General features: G+C 34.9%; 1 protein-coding gene across 1 annotated transcript in view; it reads left to right on the top strand.

The window, feature by feature from the left end:
• Positions 1-4,336: 4,336 nt before the first annotated feature.
• Positions 4,337-17,364, top strand: part of TMPRSS15 (transmembrane serine protease 15) — a 122,757-nt gene continuing 109,729 nt past the window's right edge. Inside the window, exons 1-3 of the mRNA XM_078452864.2 lie at positions 4,337-4,628; positions 7,162-7,292; positions 7,603-7,670. Of these exons, the coding sequence (XP_078308990.1) occupies positions 4,484-4,628; positions 7,162-7,292; positions 7,603-7,670 (344 nt within the window). The 5' untranslated portion in view covers positions 4,337-4,483. The remainder of the gene's footprint in view (positions 4,629-7,161; positions 7,293-7,602; positions 7,671-17,364) is intronic.

Here is a 17,364-nt window from a genome sequence, read left to right on the forward strand (position 1 = left end):
GGAAGATCGCTGTCCTCTTGCAATCCCTAGAATATGAAGAAGCTTATCAACTAGATATTAGGATAATGTATTAAAATTGTATGGGAATCAAAGAAAAGAAATACAGCAGTCTTGGAGAGAAGCAAATGTGAATTTCTTAAGGTTCTGTCACCTTTGAACCATGAATCACAGGACTAAGCTAAGTGTTAATTGATTTATAACACTGGGCATGTGGGCACGTTTTCAGAGACAAAAATTATCTGCAAAAACTCCAAAAGTATTCTTGCTGAACAATATATATTTTTTTGTTTTATATTTTTTTTTTTGTTTAACCTAATTCAAGAAATTTGTTTGGTAACAACCCAGTCACAGGAAATTATTTAAAGGTGAAAGCTGCCAGGAGTTTCTTACATTGTGTTGAATAGGGAAAGAAAATTTCTATAGTGCTCATGGTCTTAGTCTTTAGAGATCTTTTGCAATTACTACTGCTCTCTAGGACAGCCAGGGTATAAAATCATGTATTTGTTGAGCAAATGCATAGATTATGGTGTGCACCATGAAACTTAACCTTCTGGTCTTTTTGCTTCTATAACAGTAAGAAGAGTTTAATTTTCTTAGCTGTCCTATTTTTATCCTTTTATTCATTCCAGACAAAGATAATTATAACCCTCTCATAGAAGTCCCCAAATGTTCAGCATTGGCCCTACCTACGCCATCTCTCATGATCTTCAAGTCTCTTCCTCCTTCATTATTCACCAAACCAGAAACTGTCATTCCCATCACTGAGATGGCCACAATTTTTATATCCTCACTGAAAGCATCATTAAGAATATTAGTAATGCTGGGGCCCTTAGGTGGCTCAGTCAGTTGGGTGTCCAACTCTTGACTGCAGCTCAGGTCATGATCTCACAGTTTGTAAGATCAAGCCCTGTGTGGGGTTCTTTGTGCTGACAGCATGGAGTCTGCTTGGGATGCTCTCTCTCCTTCTCTCTTCCCTCCCCCACACATGCTGTTCTCTTTCTCTCTCAAATAAATAAACTTTAAAAAAAAGAGTGTTAGTAATGCTTACCTATCCAAAGCTATATATTCTCTTACTCACCATCCCAAATATATTATACCTATACTTATCTAGATCATTACTTAGCCTTTATGGTTAAATATTTTAAGTGTACATTTAAAATAAATGTTTGCTCTCCCATTGATATTCAAAGACTTAAGTTAACGGGAGCTTTTTTGTAACTTCTGTATTTCTCAAAGTAGGAAGTTCTACACATAAAGTTTCAAAAATTTAAAGAGCATTTACTAAAAATGAAAATATCACAGGAACTTCAATCACACACACACACACACACACACACACACACACACACACAGTGGTAAAATACAGAATAGTATTAACTCATATTTCTTAATCATCTAGCTCTGCCATTAATGGTTCATTAATTTGTTTTAAAAATTTTAAGAGAATGAGCACAATAAAAATACAATTGAAGCCCTCATGGTTGGTATTCCATTCCTACACTATCCTCCTCTCTTTCCTGCTTAAAAGTTATTACCCTTTAGTTGGAATAAGTCAGAGAATTTTCCTCACTGTCTCACACAGTCCCCAGCAAGATTATGTTCCTGAGTCAATGGTAGTAAATGGCCTTTATTGGCTTTATTTTCTCCCTTTTTATTTTCCAGCTCCTCTCATAGAGTTTCCTTTGGTAATCCCCCAAATAAATTTGAGAAATTTATACAAAAATCTTTGCCTCAATTCTGTATTGTTTGTAGCCAAACTAAAACATTCACAGTAAAAAAAAAAAAAAAAACAAAAACAAAAAAAAGAAAAGAAAAAAAGAAAGAGAAAATAAAAGAGAAGAAAAAAGAAAAAAGAAAAGAAAAGATCTAGTATGTGTCTTGATTTTTATTTTGTTTTTGATATCTTTTGCTTCAAAAAAAGCCTCGCGGTTGTTTTTGGCTGTGTATCAGTATTTTATTTTATTTTTTTTACTTTATTTTTTATTTTTTAAAATTTACATCCAAATTAGTTAGTATATAGTGAAGCAATGATTTCAGTAGATTCCTTAATGCCCCTTACCCATTTAGCCCATCCCCCCTCCCACAACCCCTCCAGCAACCCTCAGTTTGTTCTCCATATTTGAGTCTCTTTTGTTTTGTCCCCCTCCCTGTTTTTATATTATTTTTGTTTGTTTGTTTTTAACTCGTTCAGTGCCCTATTATCAGAAAGACATATTTCAATATTTCGTTCAAATTTTTTTCTACACTTTTTGTGTATATGTAACCTACCTGGAATTTATTTTTCTTTATGGTGTGAGATAAAGGTCTATTTTATTTTTCCTGTGAGGGATAAACAACCAACCCAGCATCATTTATTGAATAGAATAGACATCCTTTCCTCATCTATTATTAGTAACTATCTTTTTGATCCATGAAGTTTCCATATGTGAATGGAATGTTTGGGGGCTCTTTATTCTACCCCACCAAGATGTTTTCTACTCCTGGACCAATATCATACACTCTTTATTATTATAACTCTGTAATGAGTTTTATTATCTTATACAGTAAATTCTATTTTTATTTTAGTAATTGTTTAAATTTTAAGACATATGATTTCTTCTTTTTCACATTAACCTGTTTGTTCTACTTTAGTCTTTCCTTCATAAATCATTGTCTCTTTTAAAGAAAGCTATTCTCCCACTCATTTATGTGAATGTATTAAGTAAATTACTTAAAGCATATGATTTCAGGAGAATTTGTAATATAAATGCCGATTCCATTTCTGAAACCAAGTATATAATTTTTGGTAATCAATCTTATATTTAATCTATTTTACCCTGTACTTGGAGCAGAGCATGTGAACGTATTGTGCTCTTGTCTCTTCTCTTATATAACAAAGTCCAAAGAACTATAACAAAGTTCTACCTGATTTCTCAAAAGCAATCGCATCTGCATCAGCCGTAATGTAGAAAACAGCAATTTCACTTCCAAATTCTTGGTTCCCCAGATTCATGGGTCCCTCTTCAAACTCCAATTTTATTGAGGGGTCTGGTCTATTATTAGAATCATCTCCTGGGGTAAAAGTAAAATGAACCTCTCCCAACTCTATCAGTAGTATCTCTCACTTCATGCATATTTGAAAGAGTTTAACAATTTAGTTAGTATTAATTTAGATAAATTAAAACCAAAAATGTATCCCATGACATGTATTTATTTATATCTTACTTTTTATCAGCAAGAATTTCAGAGTGCAACATAAAATTCTCTTCTTTCAAGAGTACAGAAGAAGACAGAAAAGTGGTTGATGCTTATTGCAGCCAATTATAACATGCCACAATTTCAGTGCTCAAGCACTGAGCCTGACGTAGGACATCCTTATCTCTGGCCAGCTTCACCTGACAGGATGGGAGGCAAACTGGTTTACTTACAAAATAGATTTAGGTTTTGTTTATTAATTTTTAATTCTAGACTCATTATTTATTCAAAATGTGGAAGTGTCAGTGATAAACTGTTCTTTAATTATCAGAAAACCATCTTGATTTTCATATAAAGCAAAGGGCTATGGTTGACCTGTTCTCTAACCTGTTCTGTTGTTATAATTAGTGTGTTTAAAAAGATAAAGTTCAGGACAAGTGAGCAATGTCTTCCCCACCCAGAATACTTCCTTAAAATAGAAACAAATGTTTTGTGTTTTTTTTCTATCTCAGCAGCTACTCCCATTCGTTGGTAACCACACAAGGCCATAAAGAATAGCCATGTGATGCCTTGTTAAAACAGACTTTGTTTTAAGTTAAATCAGTACTATCTTACATTGCATAACTTCACATGGGTAATATAACAAAGATTACAAAATGTGTTATTATTTCAGTAAGAAACATGTATGTGTGTGTGTGTATACACACACACACACACAGGGTGGGGAGGGAGGGAGAGACAGAGATGTACAGAGATGTACCAATATATGTGTTGGGCTTAGCATACACCTATACATAAAAGTTATTTTTAGAATGCCTACACCTACATAAAACAGTAGAAATGCCTTAATAAGGACGTGAGCCAGAGAGTACAAAGTTGATCTGTTAGAAAGTCGCCACAAATAATCAACTGCATGTGCCTAATTACTAACTGGCCTGCCATGAATTTCCTATTTTTCCTAATAGTTCCGGAAATGATAAGGGGTCTTTTTTGTTTACAACATGCATTTAATTTCATTCACCTCAACAAATGGCCTGTTCAGGTGATTAACGTTTATAACTCTGGCCGTATCTTTACTCATTAATATCTTCTTAAAGATTAACCACCCTTTTTAAGCTACTCAATGTATAGAGGCATAATGTTGCTAAAGGGTCATGCATAACTCATTTACACCAGCCAGTAAGAGTAAGATAGACCTATGTTGTTGCTTTACCAATCTTTGACAACTTGAGAGGTTTTGCTCTTCAGTTGGTGCAGGGGTCTATGTTCTTTCACAGTTCTTAGACTGGCATACTTTCCAAACCCAAAAATGGTGTCAAAAAGAGGTATACCGTCAAGGCACCATTCTCTCAGCACCTATGAGGTCCTGTTTGCAGCTCTCTTTGCCTTACTGGTGGCACTCTGTGCTGGATTATTTGCAGTGTCCTGGCTGGCAATCGAGGGATCAGAAAGAGGTAAGCCCTGTGGCTTTGGCTTAGGAAGAGACTCTCTGATGAATGTGCCCAGGTTAATCTCAGTTATCCCACCAGGATGTCTTATCCGTTTCTGTGCTCTCATGACAAGACACCTATGTCACATTCGGATGCTTTCGGGATCAAGTTTGGAATTTAATTCAGAATTCAAGCATGAAACTAAGCTTTTTAAAGTAAAAGATGTTAAGTAAGTTTTTTTTTTTTTAGTTTTAACATGTAACAAAGTAAGTTTCACAGCCCAGATTTCTTCTGATGGAATTTAAATCATAAATATATTAAAATGTTGTTGACTATTCAAGTCAGTAAGTAGGCAAGGTTAAAGGAAATATATTATTTATTTCTAGGGAATAACAGTTTCATTTTCTTATTAGTCCAACAATAAGAATACAAGGGAACTTAGATATAATTGTAGACTTTGCACTACAAGAATATAAGGGAACTTAGATATAATTGTAGACTTAGGTCTCAAACTGCCTGAATAGCAATTTTTAATAAACATAAATAAAGAAAGGTAACTATTATTTACACCTAAATTATCTATATCATCAACTTTTCAAAGATCTTCAAGTATATTCTCTTGCTACAACAAATCTATGATTTGGTTGTTATCGTTACCCTTATTTTAGAGGTGAGGTATCGGAGACAAAGAAAGTTAAGTAATTTGTTTAAATTTGTATCAATACTTTATAGTTTTAAAAAATAAGTCCAATATAATTCCATTTAAATACTGTATACAAGGGATGTATTTAAAAGAAAAAGAAGATTTGGGATATTTTATACAGAGGTTCACTTTTAGAAAAGCATCTGCTTTGGTCTTAATTAAACGCTAAAAGTAACTGGAACAATGTGTAATCGTTTAAGAGTCCATTGGAATCTTAATGCTCAATGAAGTTACAAAAGTTATTTTACAAGCAAAACAAAAATAAATATTTATAAATGTTAATGCGATTTAATAGAATAAGTGAATATAAAAAAGGAGTTGAGTTACATTTAAATAGAATATTAGAGGACAAAGCCATGCTACTTTTAATGCATTGCTTTACTTTTTATTAAAAATCATTTTAGACTTACAAGAAGATTGCAAAAATTGTAGGTTCTTATATAACCTTGGCCTACCTTCACCTAATGTCAGTATCTTGTATATCCGTAGTACAATTGCTACAACCAAGAAATTAACATTGGTACAATATTATTGACTGAACCACACATTTTTATTCAGATTTTGCCAGTTTTCCCACTAATGTCCTTTACCTGCTCAGGATTCAAACCAGATTTCTACACAGGAACTGTTATCCTGTTCCCTCAGTCTCCTCCAGTGCAGGACAGTTCCTCAGTCTTTCTTTGTATTTCACATTTAAATATGCAAATCTAAATGTAATTTTGAGTTTTCAAAAACAAATGAAATAGCATGAATGATAATATATTCCACCAATTATGCAATGATAACTGTTTAGACTGAACTTTATGCAACTTTATTGCTAAATAGTTTCTAATGTTCTTTCTGGTCTGGGAAATTTGGTGTCGATGTATGACAGATCCCGGGTTCTAAAGTATGTCACTCAGTGTCCAAATTCCAGATCTGTCATCTGTGCCATTATCACCTTGGGAAGTGTTCACAATGATTCTTAGCCCCAATTTCCCCATCTGGGAAAAGGAGAACTAACACCTTCTTATACCATAATGTAAGAATTATATATCATTATTACCATATTTACTAATGATTTCATCATTGTGTTTCAGTTGAAGTGTCTCATTTTAATTTAAACATATGTCAAAAAAGATATTCTGGTAAAGGGATTATGCAAAACTTGATGGCGCATTTTATTACCCATGTTTATATTCAATTTATTACCTTTCCACTTACATTTTTTATTATATGGGATAATATATTTCCTGCAGCATTCTCAACAACTTTTCCAATAAAAACAGTCACCACTTAATGGCAAAAGGTCATACATGCCAACTTTATAATTACTAGAATAAAAAAAGTAGTTTCACATCTATCTTTCAAAGTAACACATACACTGAAATCTTCACAGCAATCCGCATGTAGAAAACCAACAGTGTCCCTGGATGCTGGGTGTTCAAGAAGTATCTGAAAGCAACTACAAACTTCTAAAACTTTTAATGGTCCATTTCTCACCATGAGTCCCTGGATCAGTTCTCCAAATTGGTGAAAGTTTGTCCCTTATCTTCCAACAGGAATCTCAGTAGTAAAAAAATAAAATAAAATAAAATAACACTTGGAGCTTAGACTGTGGGTTAGATTTCAAAGAAAAGGAAAAAAATGGTAGGATAAAGAAGTTTATTTTTAATCTTGTAAAACAACCATATAGCTTTAAAAAAAAAAAAAAGCACCTAATTATGGAACATGAAGTCTGCAAAGAAAAAGCAAGAACCACCACTCCAACACAGGAAGCAAGAACCTTAGGTCTAAGTATCAACCGGAATGTGCGTATTCTCTCTTATTCATGACTCATATTGTTAGTGTTTTATTTCTTATTAATTCATTTAGATGCAGTGTTTGGAAAAAGTCACAAAGCCAGAGGGACATTGAAAATAACAGCTGGAGCCATGTATAATCCTAATTTGCAAGACAAACTCTCAGCGGATTTCAAAATTCTTGCTTTTGACCTTCAGCAAATGGTAGGAGACTGTCTTTTTTTTTTTCAGCTGATTTAAAATTTCAAAACATAGTTTCACTAACTACTTGCCAAAAGATACATAGATCCCATTTTCTTACTTTGAGAAAATTAGTAAATAAATGTAATAAATGTATTTATTATACATGTAGTAAATAAATGTGCCCAGAATGCTTAAATATATGAGTCCTATCACCACAGAGAAGAAAACTGCCTATGATCCAATTCTAAACAGAAAAAAAAAGATCAATTTGTTTAAAATGTTTTATAAAAGTTTAAATCTTAAATACACTGTTTTTTAAACTTTTTTTTAGATAGATGATGTCTTTCAATCAAGTAATCTGAAAAATGAATATAAAAACTCAAGAATTTTAAGATTTGAGTAAGTACAGCTCAAAAATTTTCTACTGTTAGAAAGAAGGCCCAGAATCACAAAATAGTGATTTTATTTTATTTTTTACTAATATTTGGTAAGTGTAAAACAGGGTGACCCACTGTCAAGAGAAAAAGGAACATTTAAAATTTTCAACATTTTTCTAAGGATTTTATGAGGAAAGTGGCATAGCATAAACTTTCATATTAGTAGCAAATAATAACGCTGGATAATTTATCTTAAGTCAACATGTTTCTCTCTCCTGAGTAAAATCTTTCAAAAACACATGGATAGGGCTGAGGTTGAATGTATGCAAATGCACACAGAGTGTTTCATTTGCTCTGAATGTGTAAAAGATGCTTATTCATCACACTCCATTTACACTGAAAGTCACAGAGAAAAGACACTTATTCACTGCTGCACTCAGAAAGCAAAGTCACTACCTATAAAATGTGAATATTCATTAATTTTACTTTTATTAATTTATCATTTACTACACATATATCATTTATTGTGTACTGACTAATGTTACTAAACATTACATGGCAAGTTGTATATACAGTTAGTAGAATAGGAATTCAGGAGAGAGAAAGACTTTAAATGATGTAGTCTGCCTTTGCTTGCCTGCTTTAGGTTGGAATGCCCACAGCTTCAGTGGGAAATTTATTGTCATCCAACAAAAGAAAGTGATTCACACTGCTTAAAATGGATTCCATTATACAAGGATATCTGATAAAAATTAGGAATCCATTCTCAACGTTGCTGTGAACATCATTGTTACTGAGGTGTTTTAGTTGTTTCTTTATAATTTGTTTCTAGAAAATTATTTCTTATTCTCAACCACACCTTTATTTCTTTGACTCTCACCCACTGATCCTGATGGTAGTTCTTAAGGTTTTACAGAATAAATATATCTCTATCTTTAGATTTCAGTCTTTCAAATACCTGAAGACTGTTTCTAGTGTTACCATTTTAAATGCAGGTAGGTACTTTCTGGGGTTTTGTCTAAGAAAAGCACTCTGACCTTCTATTTTTCTTTCCCCTCTCCGTGTAGGCTTCTGCACTAGCCCTACCATATCACCTGTACACTCGCAAAAATATCCTGCTTTCTCTCTTTTGTATACTTTTTCACTGCCTAGACCTGCATTTCTTCCTTACTGTATATTGCATCCATCATTACAATCCATCCTTACAAGCCATTAAGAACCAGTCCATGCATCTCCCACAGGGATGGTCACATGATACTCTTGCCCCAGTTAGGTATGTCTCAGACCTGCTCACTTAGCATCCTGTACCTACAAATAAAGTAACAACTGTCATACTATAATATAATCGTTAATGTGTCTCCTTTGTTAGACTATGAGCTCCCTCAGGGCAAAGAATATCTTTGATACCTGTATTTCCAGAACCTAGTTAATGTCTGCCTCAGAGGATGTACTTTATAAAGTCCTAGAAAGTAAATAAACCATTTCCTTGGCACCTGATGTTGATATACTGAGTACTATGTTAGGTGCCACATGTTTTATTTAGCTCTTGTCCTACAGATATAAAGATAACTATACTCTGACCAGGGCGTTAACTTTTTATTATCATAGAATTTTAATTAAAAAAAAATCTAAACTAGTTCTCTGGGAGCACAGAAGTGTTACAAATTCAAGAGCCCCTTGGGTTGGAAAGGAGAGTCATGGAAGGTTTCGTCTGATAAGCATGAGACAAGACTACTTCAGGAGAGGAGAAAAGGGAAGCTATTTCTGTTACAGAAAGGATTGTTGCATATTAATGACGTTTTCTGTCTGTCAGTGAGTGTCCAACAAGATGTTGAGACAACAGGAAGGTGTTGAATATAAGCCTAGGAGTCTGACGTTTAACCTTTTTCAAGTGGAAGCCATAAGGGACTCTAGGTCATTGGAGAAATTCAGCGAGTCTAACTGTAAAGTGAGTCTCATCTACTACTTCACATCAAGAACAACTGAGTCAGAGAGCCTTGTGACAAAGATACTTGGTAAAAGAATCTTTAAGTCCTAGTGACCAAATAGAGGAAGGAAGGTCAAGTCAAAGGCAGAGATCTCATTTAGAAAAACAATGACAAGGTATGGGGGTGCCTGGGTGGCTCAGTTGGTTAAGCAGCCAACTTCAGCTCAGGTCATGATCTCACAGTTCGTGGGTTTAAGCCTCATGTGGGGCTCTGCTGACAGCTCAGAGCCTGGAGCCTGCTTTGGATTCTGCCTCCCTTTCCCTCTGCTCCTCCCCTTCACTCCTGCTCTCTCACTCTCAAAAGTAAATAAACATTTAAAAAAAGAAGAAGAAAAGAAAAACAATGACAAGGTCAAATGAGGATTATTTAATGGGCAGAAGAAAACTCGGGGACTTGCCATTTCTTGTTGGAACAAAACTAATCCTATCAGTGGAAGTCATAATGAAAACAACAATAGAAAAAAAGTTTAAAAATCTCTTTTGCTCTTTCTTTCATTTCTTACTTCTTTCTCATCTATTTATCTGTACTTATTCTTGATCGAATTGTATATTCATGACATCTTAGTCCCAATGGCCAACAACCCTACACCCATCTACTGTCTTCATTCCTACCTACAATACAGAGGCTTCTACCCTTGTTTTCCAGGACTTATTATCAGCAAGAGCCTCTTTTATGGGCTCAATATCAGAACTGGAAGGAGACATGTGGACTCTTAGGGAAGGTTTTTGTTTGTATGTTTGTTTGGTTTAGGTTTTTGTTGTTGTTTTTTGTCTTTCTCAAAAGAGTATTTTTATAATATTTATTCAATATTCTGTGATAATAAAAACATGCATGCAAGATTTTTTTTTTGTCACTTCAAGCAATCTATTTTTGGAGTATGTAGATTCAATTTCTCTTTTCCAGTTTTGTAGAGGATTGAGTGTGGATCTGTGCCTTAAAGCCTTAATTCAGAGTTTTTTCAAGTATTTTAGCATTCCTTAAGGAGAGTTACCCCAGGTACTTGCCTCTCATATCAGGCTCTGCTCAGTGAAATCCATACAAAGCACAGAGTCCATTGCAGAGTTTATTAGGATAGTTTTGCTAATGGAAGTCTTCATATCCACATGTTTACAACATGCTGGATAACTTTATTTTTACTAGATGAGGAAAAATTGCTGAATATAGACTTTTATATATATAGGCCTAATGGATGATCAAAACCCCATTTATCAAACCCAGCATTTTCTTTGATATTTAATAAGTAATCTTTTATTTATCTAGAAGGTAAAGCCACTATACTGGAAACCATAAATTATTGAGCTGAGGAATTAATTCTTTCTCTTTCTTCATAGCTACCTAGAAGACCAATGTAGTACCTAAATCTTGCTATGTATTTTATAATGATTCACAAATAATACACTGTATCAATGTAGAGATACTTTCGCCCAGTTGTACCGGAACTACTACGTTTAAATCAGAAGAAAAGATTTGAAAGATGCAATGCAAAAGAATTTCATGAAAATGTCTGTAAGATAAATTATAGGTCAGTTCTTTGCAAGACTGAGAAGAGAAAGAAATTCAGAAGCAGGAAAGAAAGCAACTAGCAAACATTTAGATTTACTTTAAATAATCATTTATAAAATGACATACTCAGAATAAAGCGGCAGACTCCTAATTACCTTTATAAATTATTTTAATTTTAAATTCCAGTTGATAAAACGGGCAACAGAAATAACTGAATTCTCAACTAACCATATCCCCACCAACAGTGTGGATTAAAAAATCCCTTAAAATACCTATTTTCCTTTTTCTTACTGATTTCAATTAAACTCACATTATATTCACATGTATATGGTCACATTATAGCACTCAGAAAACTAAACTTAGTCATCAAGGTATCCTTCTTTCCTTTTAAAAATATCCCTCAATATCGGGGGACCTGCGGGGTCCAGTCAGTTAAGCATCCGACTTGATTTCAGCTCAGCTCATGACCTCATGGTTGGTGAGTTCAAGTCTCCCATCAGTCTCTCTGCTGTCAGCACAGAGCCTGCTTGGGATTCTCTCTTTCTCTGCCCCTCCCTCGCTTGCACATGCTCTTTCTCAAAATAAACATTTAAAAAATTGTGTTACTTAATATCAACTCCTGCTCCTCTATTCAAGTGTGTGTGTGTGTATGTGTGTGTGTGGCCACTCTGCAGGTTTGCTCTCCTCTGGGAACACTTAATGTTATTCTGCTTTGTGGAAAGTGCTTTGATTCAGAGAGCATTTAGCAGTTGATTCTTTTAATAAAGTGCTGTTTACCCTTTGTGGCGATATGCAGCTTATTTTGCCCTTTGAGCACAGACAAGTCACAAAGTTAGGAAAGGAAAGGCTTTTGTTTACTCAGCAACCCTAGAGGTTATCAATATCATTAAGAAAATAAGAGATAAGAAACATTTTGATTTATTGCACACAGGCTTTCCGTACAGTGATAGGATTTATCTGCTTTACAAAAAAACTCAGATATTCCACTGGAATAAGTACTTTGAAATGAAAACAGCCATCGCTATGTTGTTGGTGTTGTTGTTATTTCCCTAAAGGAAGAATTCTCATTTACTTTAATAAATAAAATCAATCTCACAGCAGTGATAGAGATTGGTATCATACCAATCAAATAACAGCTTTAGCTTTCTCATTAGGTAAAACACAAATGTTTATTATGTTTTTTCCTGATTTCTATATATATGTCTTGTATCTCAAGATTTACACTGAGGAAGAGAAATTTTAAAAAATACAACCGTATGTGATATATGCTAATTAACTGGAATTAAAATAAAAAGCTTAAAAACACAAAAAGATGTTTGTAAAAATAAACAAATAAAGTAGATATAGAATGTGTAACTCTTGCTCTTCTAAAGTACAAATAACTAAATAAAATGTATAATTTGCAGCTAAGAAGATACACCTTTATGTATTTTTATGCCGGGTTATGAACTAATATAGTCATTTTCCATGCAATGAAGGAAAATGCCAGACTTGTATTTTCTTTAACAAAAATGCCTTACTTCTTCACTCTCTAACTCAAATAAAATAAACACAAGTATTCAGCCAAATTTAACATGTGGGGATTACATAAACAACTCAGATGTAGGGGTGCCTGAGTGCCTCAGTCAGTTAGTTAGGCAACCAACTCTTGATTTTGGCTCAGGTCGCGATATAGGTCACGGGTTCAAGCCCCACCCATTGGTTTCTGTGCTGCCAGTCCAGAGGCTGCCAAGTATTCTTTGTCTCCCTGGTTCCCTGCCCCTCCTCCAACTCATGCATGCTCACTCTTTCATTCTCTCTCTCTCTCTCTCTCTCTCTCAAAATAAATGAACATTTTTTTTAAAGAAACAGCTCAGATTTAATCAGAATTGAATTAAAGAATTAAACTATCTACTGTGCAATCAAGGATAAGTTTAAAATTTTGATATGAAGACCGAGAAATGTATTTTAATCCTGTCCATATTTAATACTGTCCATTTAACTATATGGGGGCAAAGGGCGGTTAAGGAGGCATAATTAGAAGAAGGAGGAGGAAGAAGTGCAAGAGGAGGAGGAGAGTAGAGGGATGGGGTGGGAAGGAAGTAGGACAGGGAGGAGAGTGTCAGAGAGAAGAGGAAGAAGGAGAGCAGCAGAAGGTGAGAGAGACTTCTCATTTATAAAATTTGGTCACTATGATTAAATTAAGTTAAACAATCTGCCTTTTAAAAATTATTTATTTAATAGAGATGAAGTGTGAAGGAAGAGAAAAATAGAAGATTCTATCTCCTGAAATTATGCAGGGAAAAATGATCTATCTGTTCCTCCCCAAACCCAACTAGCTACCTTTCCCATTTATTTGAGATAAAAATCTAGTAAAAATGCAAAATGAAAACCTGGACCTGCATCTAAGCAAATGTACTGTATTGTCTTTCCTCTCAACAAATAGTTCCTATGGTGTTGATAGTGATGGTGTTGACAGTATGGGAATGGGAACTATACAAAACCACACCTGTAAACAGAGACTCTGGACTTCATTCCTATCTCTGAGAGTAATAGGCTGTGTAACTCTGGGCAAAGTTACCTACATTAGTCCAGGCCTCAATCTCCTTGTTGCTAAGATAACAATGTTGGCCAACATTAGGTGCAAAAACAGAGTAATCTCTCTTTTCTGGAGCTTCTGTTTAAATAAACATGGAATAAAGCCTGGAAGTTGTATGCCAGTTAGGATTTTTTTTTTAATTTATTTATTTAAATTAAACTTTGTTAACATACAGTGTAGTATTGGTTTCAGGAGTAGAACCCAGTAATTCATCACTTACATATAACACCCAGTGCTCATCCCAACAAGTGCCCTTCTTAACGCCCATCACCCATTTAGCCCATCCCCCCACCCAAGACCCTCCATTTCTTTTCTGTATTTAAGTCTTTTATGGTTTGCCTCCCTCTCTGTTTTTATCTTATTTTTCCTTCCCTTCCCCTATGTTAATCTGATTTGTTTCTTAAATTCCACATGTGAGTGAAATCATATGATACTTATCTTGCTCTGACTGACTTATTTCACTTAGCATAATACACTCTAGTTTCATCCACGTTGTTGCAAATGACAAGATTTCATTCTTTTTGATTGCCGAGTAATATTCCATTGTGTATATATATCACATCTTTTTTATCCATTCATCAGCCAATGGGCATTTGGGCTCTTTCCATACTTTGGCTATTGTCTACAGTGCTGAGATAAACATTGGGGTGCCTGTGCCCCTTTGATTCAGCACTCCTGTATCCTTTGGATAAATACCTAGTAGTGCAGTTCCTGGTCATAGGGTAGCTCTATTTTTAATTTTTTGAGAAACCCCCATACTGTTTTCCAGAGTGGCTGCACCAGTTTGCATTCCCACCAACAGTGCAAAAGTGTTCTCTTTTCTCCACATTCTCACCAACATCTCTTGTTTATTGAGTTGTTGATTTTAGCCATTCTGACAGGTATGAGGTCATATCTCATTGTTGTTTTGGTTTGTATTTCTCTGATGCTCAGTGATGTTGAGCATCTTTTCATGTGTCTGTTAGCCATCTGGATGTCTTCTTTGGAAAAGTGTCTAATCATGTCTTCTGCCCATTTCTTCACTGGATTATTTGTTTTATGGGTGTTGAGTTTGATAAGTTCTTAATAGATTTTGGATACTAACCCTTTATCTGATGTCATTTGCAAGTATCTTCTTCCATCCCACTGGTTGCCCTTGAGTTTGCTGATTGTTTTCTTCACCATGCAGAAGCTTTTTAAATTGATGAGGTCTCAATAGGTCATTTTTGCTTTATTTCCCTTGCCTCCGGGGATATGTCTAGTAAGAAGATGCTGTGGTTGAACTCAAAGAGGTTGCTGCCTATTTTCTCCTCTAGGATTTTGATGGTTTCCTGTTTCATGTTTAGGTCTTTCATCCATTTCGAATTTTTTTTGTGTATGGTGTAAGAAAGTGGTCCAGTTTCATTCTTCTGCATGTTGCCTTCCAGTTTTCCCAACACCATTTGCTGAATTGTTTTCCATCGGATACTCTTTCCTGGTTTGTAGAAGATTAGTTGGACACACATTTGTGGGTCCATTTCTGGGTTCTTTATTATGTTCCATTAACTTCTGTGTCTGTTTTTGTGCCAGTACCATACTGTCTGGATGATTACTGCTTTGTAGTACAGGCTAAAGTCTGGGATTGTGATGCCTCAGCGCTTTGGTTTTCTTTTTCAATATTACTTTTACTTCGGGGTCTTTTGTGGTTCCATAAAAATTTTAGGATTATTTGTTCTAGCTCTGTGAAGAATGCTGGTGTTATTTCGAGAGCGATGGCACTGAATGCATCAATTGCTTTGGGTAATATTGACATTTTAACAATATTTGTTCTTTCAATCCATGAGCATGGAATGTTTTCCATTTCTTTATGCCTTTTTAAAATCTCTTTCATAAGCTTCCTGTATTTTTCAGAGTACATACCTTTTACCTATTTAGTTAGGTTTATTTCTAGGTATTTTATGGTTTTTGTGGCAATTTCAAATGGGATAGATTCCTTGTTTTCTCTTTCTGCTGCTTCATTATTGTTGTATAGAAATTAAACCCATTTCTGTACAATGATTTTATGTCCTGGATTTTCTGAATTCACATATCAGTTCTAGAAGTTTTTTGGTGGAGTCTTTCTTATTTTCCACTTAGAGTATCATGTCACCGCAAAAAGTGAAAGTTTGCCTTCTTCTTAGCCAATTTGTATAACATTTATTTATTTTTGTTGTCTAATTGCTGAGGCTAGGCCTTCCAGTACTTTGTTGAACAACAGTGGTGAGAGTGGATATCCCTGTTTCTAACTTTAGGGGGAAAGTTCTCAGCTTTTCCCCATTGAGGATGATATTAACCTGTGGGCCTTTCAAAAATGATCTTTATGATGTTGACATATGTTCCTTCTAACCCTACTTTCTTGAGGGTTTCTATTAAGAAAAGATGTTGTATTTTGTCAAATGTTTTTTTCTGGATTGATTGAAAGGATCATATGGTTCTTATCCTTTCTTTTATTAATGTGGTGTATCACATTGATTCATTTGCAAATATTGAACCAGCCCTGCAGCCCAGGAATAAATTCCACTTGATCACGGTGAATAATTCTTTGGCCAGTTAGGATTTTTAGAACTCCAATTAACAACACATGACCAGAAGCCTCTGGGTGGCTCAGTTGGTTTAGCATCCTGCTCTTGATTTTGGCTCAGGTCATCCCAGAGTTGTGATCAAGTCCCATGTCTGGCTCCACCCAAAATGTGAAGCCTGCTTAAGATTTTCTCTCTCTCTCTCTCTCTCTCTCTCTCTGTCTCTCTCTCTCTTTCTCTCCTTCTGCCCCTCCCCTGTTCATGCTGTTGCTGTCTCCCCAAACACACCACACACACACACACACACACACACACCACACACACACACACACACACACGACATAAAGTGCCATAAACAGCAAAAGCTGTTATCATCTGACATCACAAGAAAACTGGAGATTTCAGCAGAGGTTAAGTCAATGGTACAATGACAATGACATGAGCTGGAATTTGGGTGCTTTTCTTCTTTCACTATGCCATCTTTAGCTTATCAACCATAGCTTGTCTCAAGGTCCCAAGATGGTAGTGGCAGTTCTGACAATCACATGTAAATATAATAATGTTGAACAAAGAAGAGTAGTAGTCTACTATGAGCTTTTTTCCAGGTAGATATGGACAAATTTTCCAGAAGTTTCTCACCAGTGTCCCCTCAGATTCCATTCACCAAGTTTCATTCATATGGCCTTGGATAAAACTGCCATTGACATGAAGAATGGTTGGAGAAGACATCACGTTTCCTGAGAAAATGGAGAGTCATTCTCAAAAAAAATTAAGGATCAGTCAGCATGGAAAAATTAATGAAGGTGGAAGAGTAGATAAAAAGACAATGTGTGACAAAATGTATCTGTTTGAAAGACTGCAAGTGGTTCCATGTAGGGGTAAATTTGGGGACCTCTGAACTAAACAGTCACTGAGGAATCTTCTCATTTACAAGATTGGGTTACTATGATTTATGCGAAGTTAAACATTCTGACTTTTAAAAATAACTTATTTAATAGAGGTAAAGTGTGAAATTATTACATCAGAGTAAGCCACTTTATTTCCAAAATGAGAAACTAGCTACAAAGACAACAATCCCTCTGCTAAACTGTGAAACCTGAATAGTGGCACAGATATTAAGAAAGAATATTG

Source organism: Panthera onca, chromosome C2, assembly GCF_046562875.1.
Source record: "Panthera onca isolate mPanOnc1 chromosome C2, mPanOnc1 haplotype 2, whole genome shotgun sequence".
NCBI classification, from domain to species: Eukaryota; Metazoa; Chordata; class Mammalia; order Carnivora; family Felidae; genus Panthera; species Panthera onca.